Genomic DNA, 18592 nt, shown 5'->3' on the forward strand with positions numbered 1-18592 from the left:
TTAACCTGCAGTAGTATGCTCTCACGGTTCGGGTAACGCGAAGGGGCACATGCCCATGCGGCAACACAACGGACCTTTTATAGGTCCAAGTGAGCTTGGGGGCGGGAGGCTCTTATCCCCCCCTCCCGGCTACCGCCTTAACCTAACCTAACCTATGGCAATGTTAAAAAAGGGTTATTAGATATTTAAAGGGAACTATTGATATGAAGCTTATATTTAAAAAGAATACATCATTTGAAAATACATTAGTTGGCTATGTAGACTCCGATTGGGGTAGTAATGAGATTGATAGAAAAAGTACGTGTTATTTGTTTAAAATGTTCGATTCCAATTTAATTTGTTGGCCCTATTTGAAGCTGTAAGAGAAGCTTTATGGCTAAAGTCTCTTCTAAATAGTATTAATCTTAAACTCGACAGGCCCATTAAAATTTATGAAGACAACCAAGGCTGTATTAGCATTGCAAATAATCCCTCATGTCATAAAAGAGCAAAGCATATTGATATAAAATATCATTTTTCAAGAGAACAGAAAGAAACTAATGAGATTTCTCTTGAGTATATTAATACAGACAACCAACTTGCTGACATCTTCACGAAGCCACTACCTGCTGGAAGATTTGCGGAACTGCGGAACAATTTAGGACTACTACAAGAAGAATGATTCCAATTTAAGGAAAACATGAACATGATGCTTTATTAACAAATTTATTACATTAATTCATATTTAATTTTTTTTTTTATTGTTTTTTTTTTTATTTGAACCAAAAGAACCAATGAATTGTTAAAGTAATTTAATTTTATGTTAATCTAATTTTAAAGTGATCTGGTCGGGTTTTTCTGGGTTTTCCCCGTATCCTTAGAGCAAATGCTAGATCACATAACACTTCCCAGAATGCACACCAACCACATTAGAATAACAATTGAATGTTACCTTTTTGATTTAATGATGAAAACATTTTTTTTTATTTTTATGATTTTGATGATTAATGTTATTTTTGAGGGGGGCGTGTTGGAATACGCCTATTCCCACATTCAAATAATAACATTAAATACTATTAAATAATACTATCGATATATTAAGTATTATTATGTAAAGTTAGTCTGGTCACACTTGAAGTGTCCTCTTTCCTTTCTGATCTCGAATCGAATGTACGTGGTACCGGTGTTGCAGTGAAAAAGTAATCAAGAAATACATATGTAAATAATCTTTAAAGAAAAATATAACTTGGTACTGTCATTCGTTTACTAATTGTCATAGCTAGTTATCCAATAAGCCAAAAGCGCCGAGCTTGATACCTTCTGTCCACCGCCAGATACGATCCACCCAAGCCGGGTCTTCTGCAGAAGAGGCAGTCCATCGGTGAGTTTGATTTGCCCTACGCAGAGGAGATCATAAAAAACGCTCGCACCAATGAGAAGATCAACCCGTTGAGGATTGAAAAATGCAGGATCAGCGAGCTGAATGTTAGATGGAATACGCCAATCGGATACATTTACTGTCATACTTGGTTGAGAATCGGTAATCGTGGGGGCGATGAGAGCAGTAAGTGTAGTTGTGTAAGCAGAGGTGCGAGAATGCATACACATGCTTATGGTGGATCCCTCAGTAGAAACGCTGGTATCGCCCAGCCCAGACACAAGTGCAGACGATTGAGTTCTCCTAAGCTGAAGCTGCTGGGCGAACCTGGATGTGACGAGATGCAGCTGCGATCCTGAATCTAAGATGGCACGACAAGGAACTCAAACGCCAGACCGATTCTTTACGAGAACCACGGCTGTAGCCAGAAGCACGACATCAGAGTGAAGACCTTGGGCAGCAAGAGAGGTAGACGAAGGTAGAGACGAGCTGCTAGCAGAATTTTGAGCAACGGAAAGAGTGTCCGGTTGATCGGCCAGATCGGGAGGAGTAATACCTGCAACAAACTATGATGCCTACCGCCGCATACTCGACATTTTCCACTATTGCATGCGCGGGTCCGGTGCCCCGGCTTTAGGCAATTGAAGCATAGGGAAAGCTTCTTCACTTCTTTGTGGCGCAGCAACGGTGAGAGATTTCCGAATATCTTGCACGAGTATATTCCATGGCACGCTGAGTGGCAAAAGACGCATACAGACGGGTCGGCGGAAGAGTTGGAAGCTACAAACGTTTTCTTAACCTGCGTATAGGAATGGTTTTTTCCCACCTGATCGCTACTAGCGTGTGTCGCTGTAGCATATTCCAACCGCTCCATTTTCTGGCAGCGTTGCTGCAAGAATTCGAAGAATTCCTCTGCGGTAGGTATAGCATCCGACGATGTGTGCTCCTCCCATTTGGTTTGCGTCTTCGAATCCAACTTCTGCAGCAGCATGTTGATGACCATGAATCCTGAAATCTCCTCAGCAGTTCCCAATGTCTGCAACGCTCGCATGTGTAAATTGACTGCATCCGAAAACTCCCGAAGCCTTTTAGCAGAAGGCGAGTCTACCCTCTTTAGCCCAAGAATCTTCTTTATGTGTGCCTGGAAAACAAGTCTTTTGTTATTAAAGCGTTTATTAAGTATATCCAGAGCCGCACGATAATTGGCACTGGAGAGCTCTAACGATCGAACCGAATCCAAAGCCGCATCAGCGAGGCAAGAGCGAAGGTGCTGGAATTTCTCGATGTCACTGAGATCCGCATCCGCTTCAATCACCGATTTGAACATTGCCATAAAATCCGAGAACTCGACGTATCCACCAGAAAATTTAGGCACCTTCAGCTCAGGAAGTCGCTGCTTGTGAGCCATGATGATGGTACTATGTCATGGCAGCGGCGTGTGACTGGCTTACTTCAACAGCAGCCAGCAACTCAGCTTTCAACGATATGAAAAGAGTATCGAAGATTTCGCGCAGCTCACTCCCAATCTCGTTTTGATCGAGAGCCTCCAACTCATTATGGGCCTTATTAAATTCCTCTCGAATTTCTGCCAACATATCAAGGCGCACCTCGACTTCCGCGGCGGTCAGCTTATCGATTTTATTCCCCGCGAAGGATTCGCCAAGCCTGTGCAATCGATCATATAATGACTGACTTTTACGCTTATACAGACTCAGTCTGGAATCAGCCACCACAATATTTCCGCCCGCGCCTGTATTCGGATCGTTGTCCATGTTAACCGTTGTGCAATTCGACACAACAACGGAAAATGAAATACCGCTTAAGCGACGATGTATAGACGCGAGAGCGAGAATGCAAGACACGCAAAGTCAAGAACCGCGGCTGCAGCTGCGCAGAGAATGAGAGATTCGACGCTTAAAGTACCGGAATTTGTCTATAAATATTCCAGCTGCACTCTCACTGAATTTGCACTTTAAACTGTTTTTCAACGTGCACCCAAATGTATTTGTTGATAGTTAAACTACCCAACAACAAAATATTGTATAAATAATAAGTGTTTTAACGGAACGCGATTAAGCAATGGTTTTATATCACGTCGGGGGGTCACCAATGTTTGAGATGCCAAGCTTTTTTGGCACCTATGTGTTTCAAAAATGAAAAGAGATTTTGGGTTAAACTTTATAATTCGTATTTAATCTTGGTGGCTTAGCGGAAGCCGATTGCTTGCTATTGCCAGATAAACTTTATGCGAGATCGATATGCAACCAATGCGCAGATGGGTTAGCATAGAACTAAACTATAGACGACGGCGTTAGATCAAAGTGATTGCCGAAGTGGCGGCAGCAGATCAAAGTAGTTGCCGAAGTGGCGGCGGCAGAGAGCCCCTTTAGCGGGAGAGCGCAGCAGCTCTGCAGAACGTCAACGTTTAACAACATAGGCGGCTCTCTCTGCTCATACAATAATAATTTTAAAGTTACGGTTATTCTTCAGCGGCTGGCCCGAACCCAGTTCATGCACATTTATTTGACCAAAATACACTGAGAATAGTCTTACGATTCAACACTCTATATACTCGTATATTTTGTTACTTTCTGCGCATTTAAAAAAGTTAAAATTACATACACTTTGTTTACCAGATTTCCTACACATTTAAAATGGCCCTAGAGACTACTTGCAGGGATTGTTGCTCTTGTGTGTTTATAATACTAGAGGAAATTGTTAACTATTGATATCTAAGCTTAATTTTTTGTGATTGTTTTTGTGTGTGTTGAATGAATGTTTATATGAAATATGTGTATGATTAAATAATGCCTCAATCTGCTGCGGAAATCAATCAAAGATTACTTTTTAAAAGAGATTACTCCTCCGATTCCATCTCGGTCATAATTGTGTGTGCATGAATATATGTATAGGTATAAGTAAATGTTGTTTAAAATTATTCAACTGTGTGTTTCACTTTTGATTATGGTTTAATGCTACGATTAAACAATTTCTTTTCAATAGTTAACCAAATTTATAACAATTTGTATATTTTCTTATTGTATTTTTCCTTTTTGGATTACTAATTTTGAGCAGTTTGGGCAGAAACATCAAAAAATTACAATATATAATATTAAAAAAAAATGGTTTGCATTACATCTCATCGTCTTCATCATCCATTTCAAACATCATGGCATCATTCTTGGCATCGGCATCGGCGTGGTCCTGGCGAGTGCGATAGGACTTCGAGTTGCTGTCCGTACGGTGGGAAGCAGATGCTCCAGTCAGATCCAGTCCGCTATCGTGGAGCTTGTTGCCTGATGGTTCCCCTTGCTGCTGGTAAAATGAAGAAGACATCAATCAGTTCGGACAGACGACATTTGGAGGACATGTGAAGGCGAAATATATTCTAGTGGCACATCAATTAACACGTTTTAAAATAGCTGTCGTCACATTCGACCCAATCAAACTTTGGCTCTATTTAAATTCACAAATCCACTCAAACAAAGAGTTGGATCAATATTTGGCGTCTGGTCTGAGGCAAATTCCGACCAAAAAACGAAAATTCGCTGATGGCCACTAATTGAATTAACAGCGTAACAAGCTCTCATTAATTAGATCAGTCGAATCTGCCTTGATCTTACCTTGAGGGCGGTGTCACGGGTCTCCTCGTAGTCTGCCGAATCCCCCTCGCTGAGGCGACGCTGCTGAGCACGCAATTTGCAATTGCGACGCTTCTGGTTCTTCTTGCGCTGACCGAGGATGCTTGAGTCGTGTCTGTGGAAAAACACACATCAAATTTATTCATTTACTATACTTATTTATTCGTAGAACTCACCTAAACACTTGCTTCATGATTTGGTCATTAAATCTAACAGTCTTCTTGCAGCTCTCCGAAAGGCCTTCCTCGGTCCGATCTTCCTCGGGAATTCCATTAAAAGATTGCGAGAACAGAGAGCCCGATGCATCCACAGAACAGGAGTGCGAGGAGAAGCCACAGTCATCGATGGAGGAACAGCTGTCCGATATGGACGGTCTCGGACCGTAGCGACTGAACCGCTTGAGGATTCCCCTATTGACATTCTCGCTGCGAATGGTGCTATCGTTGCACTCCGAGTAGCTGCGTTGCTTGCGCTGTGGCACCATGGGTGTCGTGGCATCCTTCTTGCGTCCCAGTGGACCGTCCTGCTGGTCGAGCATTTCCTCACACGCAGACTCCGAGTAGGAGCGCTGCTTCTTGTTTCGCTTGCGTTGCTTCTTGCTTGGCTTTTTATGCAGCTGCTGCCGTTGCTCATCATCCTCCTCCGTGGTGATGGAACTGTGTGGTGTGCGTACGCTGATGACCACGGCATCATCCGTGCGTATAATCTGTACGTCCCTGGGGGGGTTGGGCTCGCACCCATTATTTTTATCGGTTTTTGGCTTGTAGTGCCCGTAGACCTGATATTCTTTGAGACCGTTGGCATGCAGACCGGCCAGATAGCTCGTTGGGGCCTTGCTCTCGGCAACGAGAAACAGCTTCATTATCACATTGTTGTCCCAGGCCTCTGCTTCGATGCTTTCGATACAGTGATCCTTATGGTACTCCTCCATATCCACGGACGGTAGCTCCATATAGAAGGCATAGTGCGTGGGATAGTAGCCACTGCGAATGGTGGCAAACTTCACGGATACGCTCCCCTCCGTCTTCAATGTCACGATGGAATCCGGCTGGACGTGGGCCACATCCAGAACAAAGGCCATGGCATTGTCAAGCGCATTGCAGTCGAATTTGGGCAGTTGATAGTGCACGGAATCCTTTAAGAACGTACTGTGTGTCAGGGCGGGCGGATCAGGGGATGCAGCTGTCTCTGTGGATGATTGGAGATGAAATTGGATGAGAAACGGATCAGGCAGAAAGAACTGTTCGAGCGTTTCACCTACCTAACTCAGGGGTTTCCGGCATGTCCCCATCGGCATCATCCTCCACGGGGGACTCACTGCTAGAATGCAGCTCCACTCCGCTGTCCTCGCGACTGAGGTAGCGTAGTGTGTCGTGCATCTGGCGCTGCTGGTTAACACTCTTGCGCACCACAGGCAGGGTGATGCTGAGGCGACGCTTCTCAGTGTCAGAGCGGGCATTGCCAGCCTTGTCGTCCACAACAAAGGGCAAATCAAGCTTGAGACGGTACTTGGCACCCAGTCGCTCGCTCAGCAGATGGACTGACTTGGCTGTGACATCCAGCTGGCATTCGGCAGTGGATCGGAGTAGGGGCAGTTCAATCTCCACGACAAGGGAGCGCGGCACGGTCACATGCAGCTTGGCATCGAGCTCATCGGTGTACTCCGACAGGTCCACCTCGTGGCTTTGCTTGATGGAATACTTGGGCACCGCGAACTCCGGCACTGGTGCCGCCTTGGTTTTCATGGGTAGAATTTTCGGCTCTGAATTGTAGGCGGGTGGCTTCGTGGGGTACATATGCTCGAGGGGATGCGGTTCCTGCTCCTCCGGTGTGGGATTGGCGGCCAGCTTGCGTATCACAGTGGGTCGGGCTATGCCCTTGTAATCCAGCTTGGAATACTTCAGATTGGCACGGTCCAGGGCTACCTCGTACTCGCGCTCGACGGCGTCCAGCGCTGTGTCGATCAAAGCTTTTCGAAACTGGGAGTCACGGGTGGCCAGGTGCAGGGCATCCGGATGGAAGACCACATCAAAGACCTTGCAGTGGTCGTTCTTCGCATCGCAGTCGTCCCGCCCCCTCGTCTGGGCCATGGGTATGGACCAGCTTAGGCCACGACCACCTGTCTCCGGATTCATGCCCACCTCGCTGTTGGGCTGGGCAACCTCCGGCGAACTGGCAATGTTGATGAAGCATTTCAACTCACCGTCAATGGACGTCTTCACCACAAATCCCGGCTTGGGGTGTACGAATTTAATGTCAACGCCTCGCTCCTTCTCCAACTGCGTAGTCTCCTGCTCGTAGATCTTGCGGTTCTCCGGGTCTTGGACCTCCTCGACGTAATCGAAGAATAGCTTGCGGAACTCCTCCTTGCTGAGCGCCTCGCGGATGCCCTCGAACTCGTCCTTGGTTATGTCGGCGCGCTCTTCATTATGGAGCTTTGAGTGTTTCTTACGTGAGGCGGCGGCAGTTGACATAGCGCTCTGTCTGACGATCACTACACAATAGCTCTAACGGCTCTCTCGGATATATGATCTCTCTTCCCGCACTTGCACTTGCACTTGGATATTTCTTACACAAATAATATTTTCTGGATATTTTTTATTTTCGATTTGTTGGGGATTTTTTTTTTTTTTTTCCGTTGAAAATGCCTCTGAAACCGTCAAGCTGTGCTTCTGGAAAGAGAAAAAGGTGAACGAAACAATTAAGAACGGCTGATGCAATGCCAGTGGAAGTACATTTGTATTGGAAACAGTGATAACGGAAACTACCGGCAGGAATATAACGCTCTTAAGAGTTTCACCTACAATTGCCCTAGGTCTTGTCTTGGCTTCCCTTCCCCCGTTCAGCAAAATGAAATCTCACCCAAATAAATATAGGTATCACGAAATTCTAATCTTCATGTACAGGTAATCGTAAAAATTTTAATTTTATGACGCAGTAAGGTCGTCTGCCAAAATTTCCCGGCCCGACTGTGTTTTGGTAACTTGTATAGTGGTGTGGTAGTGTAGTGGCCGGCGGACACAAGAATCGCATTATGTAAGCAGCGTGTGGTCCATGCGTATTTTATTTGTTCAGCAATAAATAAACAAATTGCGTAGTTTCATTTCTTAGATCCCTCTTCCTCTCTCCCTACTTACTCACTTGTGTGTTTATTACGGTGCTTGCGCGGCGAGCGAGAATTTAGAAATGAGGCGAGAGCTACACGAAATGCCGGCTGTTGGGGTCGGTCGGCACTGAGAGAACAGCGAATAGCGTGGAGGAGCTGCGCAGAGAGGGGCTCTTGATAAGCGAAAAAACCACTTGCCCCCAATTGTTTGTGTTTGCCTCTGCTGTTAGCGAGGTTCTCTATGTATTGTGTTCCCCCATGTAGTGCGATTTGTTGCGCAGCCATACTAAATGTTATGGTTTCCTTCGTATTTACCACCACCACTTAGTACACTTAGTACCAATGATAATAATGTAAGTAACATGTATTCACATGCAAGCACAAGTCTGGAAAAGAGTTAGGGGAATAGAAGACTCTTCAGTTTGTGTGTATCTTTCCTTTCCCAGAGGAAAACTAGGAAAATTATAACAGTTACGTGACCAAACACATGTTCGGAGTGGAGCGTGGGTAGGGGGAAGGAAGGAAAACTCTTGTTTGATCGATACAGAGTAAAACTAATTGATTTTCTCTAATGATGTGAAACCGGTCGGACCAAACTTGATATTAAAGGAGGGCCTATACTGGTCGGCGAAGAAATCATATAAACAGCCATCGACAGTCCTGAATATGTACATATGAATGTAGGTGCCATGCCTTTCCATGTATTAGATATGGAACAACAAATCTGCATCGCCTCTTGCAGGCCTACTTTAGAGACCTTTCCAAACTGAAGAAGAGAAAAACTTGAATAGAGAACCAAACTTACCTTCAAATCGAGTTCATATGCGTTTAGTTTAGCAGAATTAAAAACAATACAATTTTGTTTTGTTAGTTGAAAATGCCTTTTTTTTAATACCAGTTCCGCTGACGTTCTAGAAACTATTTTGGTTCGACCGGCTCTAGAGCTGGGAGAAACAACGATGTTAGTATCGATTTTAGAAATATACCAAAATATACCATCTCATTTAAAAAATATACTTAAATATACTGACGAATTCAACTTCTATTATACATATTCCTTGATTCTGATATTCCGACAAATATTACTAGCTAGATAGAAATAGAACATTTTGCCATGCCCACATGATTTTATACAATTGATGAATCAATTTGTTACTTAACTGGCTTATCCTAAATACTTGCATTTATTGGATTTCGGCTAATTAGAGAAAATTGTCACGTGGCGAATCACGTAAGTGAGTAATCGTTCCAATAGAGATTCCGTAGAATAATTCTGGCTAACTAAAATCTTTAGCTCTGCCCGCATAATTGTACCCCATTGATGAATACATTTTCTACAATATTGGCTAGTTTTTAGTCCTTGCTTTTATTGTATTTTGGCTAAAACAAGGATTAAACAAAATAGTTCAACAAAAAAAACGTCGCAACGTTGTCATGTTATGTTTTGCATTTCATTTTTGACGATTTTCATTGGCCGTTTTAACCGGTTCGTAATGTGGCGGTATATTTAAACCCAACAAGTTTATATGGATATATTATAAATGGTGAATAGCATATACATATTAAAACTAGCTTATCAGTGCCAATTTTAATGGCAGTCCCTGTGCTCCGTTAAAGTGAGCAAGTGGCAAGTACCTGCTGAATAGCATGATAGCAGGAAACGGCCGAGACAGAATGTCCGGATGTGTCGTGTTAATGTTCCCCAATAATTGCGGCATATTCACCCTTAGCGACTGCCCTATTGTGCTATTAAAGTGGTTCAGCCTGAATAGTATACATTAAGGGCCAATTTTTGCCGAACAACATTCTAAATCTGCTCCACCGACTGAATATGAACATCACGTACATTTTCCGTTGGGTTGACCTTTTCAATGGTATAGATCCAAGTACAGTAATTAAAGTACATCATTTAAAAGTATGGAATGGGGATCATTGTTCTCAACCGGTTCAAAAAGAACCTGACCCGTTTCAAGTTCGGCTATTGCGACTAGCTAAATTATAGGGGGTTAAGAACAGATTATTTATAAAAAAGGCACAGGCTAAATTCGGTATATTTGGTCGATGCCTTCGCGGTCACACTGACTGGCATCCTCTGGTCACACCACCCCCAAAACGGAATGGAGCAATGGAGTCCCATTTATTTGTAGTTTTTCTATTGTCATTTTTGGTATGCAAAAATGCACGAGGTACGTTTGATTCGGTCTCGCGTTTTAGCTGGATGTGTCAGCAATCGGGAGCATATCGCAGACCGCCAATACGGTGGCTTCTGCAGCTCCCACAAAGTGATTTAAAAACTGCCTACGGCTATGGCTATTGTGTGTGTTTGGACAGCCCTGATTTGTTTTCATATTCTACTGATCCGACCGATTGTGCTGCGTATATGTCGATGCGGGAGCTGAAAATAAGTTGGTTGCATTCAAATGAGTGAAAACTCGACGTACTCCGCCTGGGAAATGTCATTATATAAACGGGATTGTATGCTTTCGTGGGCGTACGAAGCATAAAAGTGCATTTTCTTAATGATTTACTCGCGCACACACACACACACGCACGCTCCGTGCGTATACAGAATTTTGTTTGTGGTGTGTGTACGCGACAGAGAGAGAGAGACGGTGTTTCGGTGTATGTGTAACATCTTCATGTTGTCTTGCAGCTGAAATCAGTGAGCGCCTGCGGGTAGTGTACAAAGAAATAGACATGGAATTGCCCGCTCATATGAATGGAAAGGAGTTCCCAGCCGTGCCACAGAACTCGGTGCAAACGCATCCCAGGTGATATTCAAAAACAAATACATATTTACGTTAAGACTTGAATTCATGGGTCATTATTTAAATCACTGGCATCCGGCTAGAAGTTAATTTGCTAATCCCTTTCACTACCCCCATTTCTCACGCTGCTTGTCTCTAAACAGGAGACACTGAGAGAACAGCGAATAGCGTGGAGGAGCTGCGCAGAGAGGGGCTCTTGATAAGCGAAAAAACCACTTGCCCCCAATTGTTTGTGTTTGCCTCTGCTGTTAGCGAGGTTCTCTATGTATTGTGTTCCCCCATGTAGTGCGATTTGTTGCGCAGCCATACTAAATGTTATGGTTTTCTTCGTATTTACCACCACCACCCACACTTAGTACCAATGATAATAATGTAAGTAACATGTATTCACATGCAAGCACAAGTCTGGAAAAGAGATAGGGGAATAGAAGACTCTTCAGTTTGTGTGTATCTTTCCTTTCCCAGAGGAAAACTAGGAAAATTATAACAGTTACGTGACCAAACACATGTTCGGAGTGGAGCGTGGGTAGGGGGAAGGAAGGAAAACTCTTGTTTGATCGATACAGAGTAAAACTAATTGATTTTCTCTAATGATGTGAAACCGGTCGGACCAAACTTGATATTAAAGGAGGGCCTCTACTGGTCGGCGAAGAAATCATATAAACAGCCATCGACAGTCCTGAATATGTACATATGAATGTAGGTGCCATGCCTTTCCATGTATTAGATGTGGAACAACAAATCTGCATCGCCTCTTGCAGGCCTACTTTAGAGACCTTTCCAAACTGAAGAAGAGAAAAACTTGAATAGAGAACCAAACTTACCTTCAAATCGAGTTCATATGCGTTTAGTTTAGCAGAATTAAATACAATACAATTTTGTTTTGTTAGTTGAAAATCCCTTTTTTTTAATACCAGTTCCGCTGACGTTCTAGAAACTATTTTGGTTCGACCGGCTCTAGAGCTGGGAGAAACAATGATGTTAGTCTCGATTTTAGAAATATACCAAAATATACCATCTCATTTAAAAAATATACTTAAATATACTGACGAATTCAACTTCTATTATACATATTCCTTGATTCTGATATTCCGACAAATATTACTAGCTAGATAGAAATAGAACATTTTACCATGCCCACATGATTTTATACAATTGATGAATCAATTTGTTACTTAACTGGCTTATCCTAAATACTTGCATTTATTGGATTTCGGCTAATTAGAGAAAATTGTCACGTGGCGAATCACGTAAGTGAGTAATCGTTCCAATAGAGATTCCGTAGAATAATTCTGGCTAACTAAAATCTTTAGCTCTGCCCGCATAATTGTACCCCATTGATGAATACATTTTTTACAATATTGGCTAGTTTTTAGTCCTTGCTTTTATTGTATTTTGGCTAAAACAAGGATTAAACAAAATAGTTCAACAAAAAAAACGTCGCAACGTTGTCATGTTATGTTTTGCATTTCATTTTTGACGATTTTCATTGGCCGTTTTAACCGGTTCGTAATGTGGCGGTATATTTAAACCCAACAAGTTTATATGGATATATTATAAATGGTGAATAGCATATACATATTAAAACTAGCTTATCAGTGCCAATTTTAATGGCAGTCCCTGTGCTCCGTTAAAGTGAGCAAGTGGCAAGTACCTGCTGAATAGCATGATAGCAGGAAACGGCCGAGACAGAATGTCCGGATGTGTCGTGTTAATGTTCCCCAATAATTGCGGCATATTCACCCTTAGCGACTGTCCTATTGTGCTATTAAAGTGGTTCAGCCTGAATAGTATACATTAAGGGCCAATTTTTGCCGAACAACATTCTAAATCTGCTCCACCGACTGAATATGAACATCACGTACATTTTCCGTTGGGTTGACCTTTTCAATGGTATAGATCCAAGTACAGTAATTAAAGTACATCATTTAAAAGTATGGAATGGGGATCATTGTTCTCAACCGGTTCAAAAAGAACCTGACCCGTTTCAAGTTCGGCTATTGCGACTAGCTAAATTATAGGGGGTTAAGAACAGATTATTTATAAAAAAGGCACAGGCTAAATTCGGTATATTTGGTCGATGCCTTCGCGGTCACACTGACTGGCATCCTCTGGTCACACCACCCCAAAACGGAATGGAGCAATGGAGTCCCATTTATTTGTAGTTTTTCTATTGTCATTTTTGGTATGCAAAAATGCACGAGGTACGTTTGATTCGGTCTCGCGTTTTAGCTGGATGTGTCAGCAATCGGGAGCATATCGCAGACCGCCAATACGGTGGCTTCTGCAGCTCCCACAAAGTGATTTAAAAACTGCCTACGGCTATGGCTATTGTGTGTGTTTGGACAGCCCTGATTTGTTTTCATATGCTACTGATCCGACCGATTGTGCTGCGTATATGTCGATGCGGGAGCTGAAAATAAGTTGGTTGCATTCAAATGAGTGAAAACTCGACGTACTCCGCCTGGGAAATGTCATTATATAAACGGGATTGTATGCTTTCGTGGGCGTACGAAGCATAAAAGTGCATTTTCTTAATGATTTACTCGCGCACACACACACACACGCACGCTCCGTGCGTATACAGAATTTTGTTTGTGGTGTGTGTACGCGACAGAGAGAGAGAGACGGTGTTTCGGTGTATGTGTAACATCTTCATGTTGTCTTGCAGCTGAAATCAGTGAGCGCCTGCTGGAAGAGAACCAGGAAATAGACATGGAATTGCCCGCTCATATGAATGGAAAGGAGTTCCCAGCCGTGCCACAGAACTCGGTGCAAACGCATCCCAGGTGATATTCAAAAACAAATACATATTTACGTTAAGACTTGAATTCATGGGTCATTATTTAAATCACTGGCATCCGGCTAGAAGTTAATTTGCTAATCCCTTTCACTACCCCCATTTCTCACGCTGCTTGTCTCTAAACAGGAGACACATAAAGAGTAAGCGACGCATGAAAAGAAGGTAAAATCTACGCTTGAGGGATTATCTGTGGCTTTAGATCATAATCGCAATCTTTTCTACGCTCTTCCACACTTCGTTAATTACCATTTATCCATAAACAGATACAAATGCTACTCCTGTGACCCGCCATGTCTGGATCCTTTGGAGCTGTCACACACATGCCAGAATGCCATTCAGGTGAGTGTTTTCATTTAAACTACGAATCCATCCCCTTGACAGAGGTATTTTTCTATTTTCTTCAGTGCTGGAAATCACGCACACGGGATGCCGATGGTCAGGAGAATGTGAGGCGGGGCTGCACAACATCACCGGATCAATTGCCGCTGGTTTGCAACCAAAACTCTCTGAATAAGCTAAATGGACCGACCAAGCGGAATGCTGCCAAGTATAACGTGGCCTGCTGCACCGGTGATTTTTGCAACAGCGGTGATTTCCCCGAGCTGCCGCCGATCGTCAGCGGCGATGTGACAGTCATAACAGCGGATACCAGCAACATCAGCAAAATGTCCGCCGCCATTCTGGGACCCTTTCTGATCATAACTCTCCTGGGCGCCGTTGCCATCTATTATATACGGCGGAGCCACCGCAAGCGCTTGGCTGCCTCGCGCACCAAACAGGATCCCGAGTCGTATTTGGTCAATGATGAGCTGTTGCGTGCCACCAGCGCCGGGGACAGCACCCTTCGTGAATACCTGCAGCATTCGGTAACGTCTGGATCGGGTAGTGGTCTACCCTTGCTAGTGCAGCGTACCCTGGCCAAGCAGGTGACCTTGATCGAGTGCATTGGGCGAGGCAAGTACGGCGAGGTGTGGCGTGGTCATTGGCATGGCGAGAGCATAGCCGTCAAAATATTCTTCAGTCGCGACGAGGAATCCTGGAAGCGGGAGACGGAAATCTACAGGTGAGAACTGACGTTTGCTGCTCAAATTTTGAAATGATAGTCAATCCTTGGACTTACTTTCTTGCAGCACTGTTTTGCTGCGCCACGAGAACATTCTCGGCTTCATTGGCTCTGATATGACGTCGCGAAACTCGTGCACCCAGCTCTGGCTCATGACACACTACTACCCGCTGGGGTCGCTGTTCGATCACTTGAATAGCAATGCCCTAAGTCACAACGATATGATTTGTATCTGCCTGTCGATAGCCAACGGCTTGGTCCACCTGCACACGGAAATTTTCGGCACTGAGGGAAAGCCAGCCATGGCGCACAGAGATTTGAAGTCAAAGAACATATTGGTCACTTCGAATGGGACCTGTGTGATAGCCGACTTTGGCCTGGCTGTCACCCACTCCCATGTCACGGGACAGCTCGACTTGGGCCACAACCCGAAGGTTGGCACGAAGCGATACATGGCACCAGAGGTTCTGGATGAGAGCATCGACTTGGAATGCTTTGAGGCCTTGCGCCGTACGGATATTTACGCCTTTGGATTGGTGCTGTGGGAGGTTTGTCGCCGCACCATCTCGTGCGGCATTGCTGAGGAATACAAAGTGCCCTTCTATGATGTGGTGCCCATGGATCCCAGCTTTGAGGATATGCGCAAAGTGGTCTGCACTGACAATTACAGACCCTCCATTCCCAATCGCTGGAGCTCCGATTCTGTAGGTCAATCTTTGTAATTTTCTGAATTTGAATTCTAATTGGTTTTGTTTTACAGCTGCTGGCCGGCATGTCCAAGCTAATGAAGGAGTGCTGGCACCAGAACCCAAATGTTCGTCTGCCAGCCATGCGCATCAAAAAGACTATACATAAGCTAGCTTCCGCAGATGAGAAGATACGCTTGGACTTTGACGAGGCCTGCGTTTAGGTCTGCGTTGTAGTCGATAGTTAGTTGTGTAAGCGATACGGTAGTTGCATTCACTTAGAGGTAACCAGACGTTAGACGAGGCTAGTGTAAGATTCATTCCCCTCCATTTTCACACACTATTAGCTGGTAATTGTATTATTCAGAGCTAGGCCAAGAAGAATGAAGAATGGATTTAAATTCTTATGCTATTCTACGGAAGGAATTTTTTGTTATGCATTGGAACGTATTTATTTTATTTCTGCCTTATTCCTTATAAATTGCCTTATATTTGTATATTCATGGAAGTATCTTTTATAGTTGGGTACAAACGGAAATTGCCTTTCATTTACTATCGTACATCGTTCATCAAGTGCCATTTGCAATTGAGAATTGTAAAACATTTTAGCATTAAGCTCTCACTCTTTGAACTCCACACAGACAGAGACAGACTTTGTCCACACTTGAATTTGTCCTACCTTATCTAAGCTATGATAGAACATAAGTTATATAGACACACCACCCACTGACTACTGACTTGCTGACTTGTCTGTCCTAGATTAGGCCCTAAGCATAAGCATAACCATAATTAGTTATCATCCCACGCATAGAAGCATACACCTATTTGTATATTGTACAAAATGCAAAATAATTAAGTTTTGTGTATAGTTTAAATGAAATGAAATACACGGATAAGTGATAAGAACATATATTAGTTGACTGGCGTCAATTGTCTAAAGATTTCGTTATTGTTCTCGTCCAGGAAAAGCAACTTGAAAATGTCATTGAAGAAGTTGGGATAGTATTCGCAGGCTCGCTTGCAGTCGGGAGTCCAATTGATTTCCAACAGCTGTGGCTGCAGAACTTTCTTCTCCTCATCCGTCCATTTCAGCATGATGTCGGCGGCATAGAGTGCCCGGGACTGGCGGCAGGGAGACCGCAGGGCGGTGCCTCCTGGCAGGCACACTGAAGAACCTCCAGCAGCATATCGCAGATTTGCAGAGAGCCAGGAAGTCATCGCATTTGACATGATGCAGTTCCGCTTCCTCCTGGTAGTTCATCACCGTGTAGTGCTTCTCGTAGTCGTCAAAGTGGTCCATGGAGAAGGGATGATTGGCAAAGCGCAAAAAGAACTTCTGATGGACATAGGCCTCCAGGGGCTGAACGCTCTTCAGCAGTATGACATACCGAATATCGAACTTGACCCGACAGTCCAGCTCTGTGCGACGGAACAGAACAGGTCTTTCGATATACTTTTGGGCCATCTTAGGGCCAGTGATTGGCAGACGCACAATTTGCTTAATATTCTCGGTTATGTGAAGGTCCAGACCGCGAGCCAGGTTCCAGGGCTTGACGATCCAATGGTTGTCCAGACCTTTAACTGCCCTCGACTGGTAATACGCGATAAACTCTGTCAGCTCTGTCGACAGATTGTAGGTGGTGGGCAACCAGGCGGGGTACGTTTCCAAAGTGGCTGCATCGTGATGCTCTTTGGCTGCCCGACGACACACAATGCTGAGTAGATCTTTGATGGTGATTACGTATTCAAATGGAAACTGATTGACGAATTTACGAGGCGTCTTCTCGGAAAATTCCTCAAATTCTTTGAAGTGGTGGGTGAGCCACAACACATCGGCTTCCTCTTCAGCGTTGACCAAGAGGAAATTTGTATCTGTTAAATACTGCCGGACCACCTCGTACTCGGCGTAAACCTTCAACGAATCACATCGATTCGGAGCTGGCAAGAGATTGGTGTTCCTTTTAGGATACGTTTCTGGTATGTGTCCGCTGGTAAAGTAGTCAGCACTGGGCTCCACCTGCAAGAATCTCTCGGCAGTTAAATTATCGTCGCGCCAGGGCAATAGCAGGGCAGCTCTTTGTGGTGCATCCTTGGCCACATACTCGATCATATCCCGGGTCAATAGCTCATTTTGCTCACAATCTTTGATTGGAAACAGAATACTATAAGTGGTTTGGGTATTGAGGTAGAGGAATGGCACAAGGCGGAAATTTGGGTCATCCGCGTGGTTTACGGCCGAACCGATTTCGTCCATCACATACCATGTGGGTATGCGTTCCTCATCGGAGTTACCGCCGGTGAGAATAGAATAGGCATGACAGTACCTCCACAGGCGTTTCAGTATCTTCTCAACGCGTTGCTCATGCTCCAGATCCACGCCGGTTATGGCAGACAATCGATCTACCAGTTGAGGGTTCTGTTCCAAGGTCTGGCGGGCGCTGTCCAGCCGAAAGGTCCAACAATGGTCTATCAAGTAAACGGCTAGGGGATCGCTTGCTTTAATTCCCTGTTCACGGGCCACTCCCAAGACAAACACTGGGTGAGTGCTATCGTCATCGTCGGCGATGTTCTGCTCGTCTTCATCCTCGTCGTAGTCAATCAACATCAGCTGCAGAGCTTCGCCGTCATCAAAGGTTTCTACAGCCAACTTCCGATAAAGAGCTGGCCAAAGGTGCACCGGCACAGACAATGATTCCAATTGGGACTTGTGGAGAGCCACAAATTCATTGTATTTATTAATGCCTTCCATTCCGCGTGAGTCCCGTTTAGAGTGACCGTAGTGTAAGGGTTTCTGTTCTTCGTCACATCTCATCCGGCATGCTGAATACAGTCGTACTGAAGCGGCAGTGTTGGCAAAATTGGGTTGGTTTACCAGCACTGCCAGAAACAGCTGGTTGTGTGACATGATGCAATTATACAAGGTGGTCTCGTCGGCAAAAGTTAGTCCCTTAACGTATGCTAGCAATAAGTGCGAGTGAAGGGCACATAGTATAGTGAGTGTGAGTGAGACGGTATATGTTGATGTTGATTAACCCTTAACAAGCCCGTGGGTTTTAAAATTTTAAAATAAAATGATTTTACTGATATATTAATATTTAAATTGTATGCAGCCATTAAAATTTTTCTTCATTATTTTTAGTTATATTAAAATGTTCTTTTACATAATAT

The 18592-nt window shown here is 44.1% G+C and overlaps 2 protein-coding genes and 1 pseudogene across 11 annotated transcripts; 1 reads left to right on the forward strand and 2 right to left on the reverse strand.

Moving 5' to 3' along the window:
• Positions 1-3890: 3890 nt before the first annotated feature.
• On the reverse strand, positions 3891-11791 carry LOC117189837 (protein kintoun-like). 3 transcript variants are annotated; one of them, XM_033394902.1, is made up of 5 exons: positions 11697-11791; positions 6260-7670; positions 5175-6186; positions 4981-5113; positions 3891-4672 (listed from the first exon to the last, which is right to left on the reverse strand). In XM_033394902.1, exons 2-5 carry the CDS (start codon positions 7470-7472, stop codon positions 4490-4492), a joined length of 2541 nt encoding a protein of 846 aa, XP_033250793.1. In that variant the 5' UTR covers positions 7473-7670; positions 11697-11791; the 3' UTR covers positions 3891-4489. The 3 variants fall into 3 exon arrangements, with proteins under 3 accessions (XP_033250793.1, XP_033250792.1, XP_033250794.1); XM_033394901.1 differs by lacking the exon at positions 11697-11791 and adding an exon at positions 8910-9033; XM_033394903.1 differs by lacking the exon at positions 11697-11791 and adding an exon at positions 8910-9030 and having other exon boundaries at positions 3891-4669.
• On the forward strand, positions 10171-16334 carry LOC117189839 (activin receptor type-1-like). Of its 8 annotated transcripts, none has more exons than XM_033394907.1 (7): positions 10171-10290; positions 13544-13661; positions 13802-13837; positions 13939-14014; positions 14080-14738; positions 14806-15442; positions 15499-16334. In XM_033394907.1, exons 1-7 carry the CDS (start codon positions 10230-10232, stop codon positions 15646-15648), a joined length of 1737 nt encoding a protein of 578 aa, XP_033250798.1. In that variant the 5' UTR covers positions 10171-10229; the 3' UTR covers positions 15649-16334. The 8 variants fall into 8 exon arrangements, with proteins under 8 accessions (XP_033250798.1, XP_033250801.1, XP_033250799.1 ...); XM_033394908.1 differs by lacking the exon at positions 10171-10290 and adding an exon at positions 10793-10875; XM_033394906.1 differs by lacking the exon at positions 10171-10290 and adding an exon at positions 12984-13076.
• Positions 16218-18310, reverse strand: LOC117189838 (annotated as a pseudogene).
• Between the last annotated feature and the right edge of the window lie 282 nt (positions 18311-18592).

This window comes from Drosophila miranda, assembly GCF_003369915.1.
Source record: "Drosophila miranda strain MSH22 chromosome Y unlocalized genomic scaffold, D.miranda_PacBio2.1 Contig_Y1_pilon, whole genome shotgun sequence".
Lineage (NCBI taxonomy): Eukaryota > Metazoa > Arthropoda > Insecta > Diptera > Drosophilidae > Drosophila > Drosophila miranda.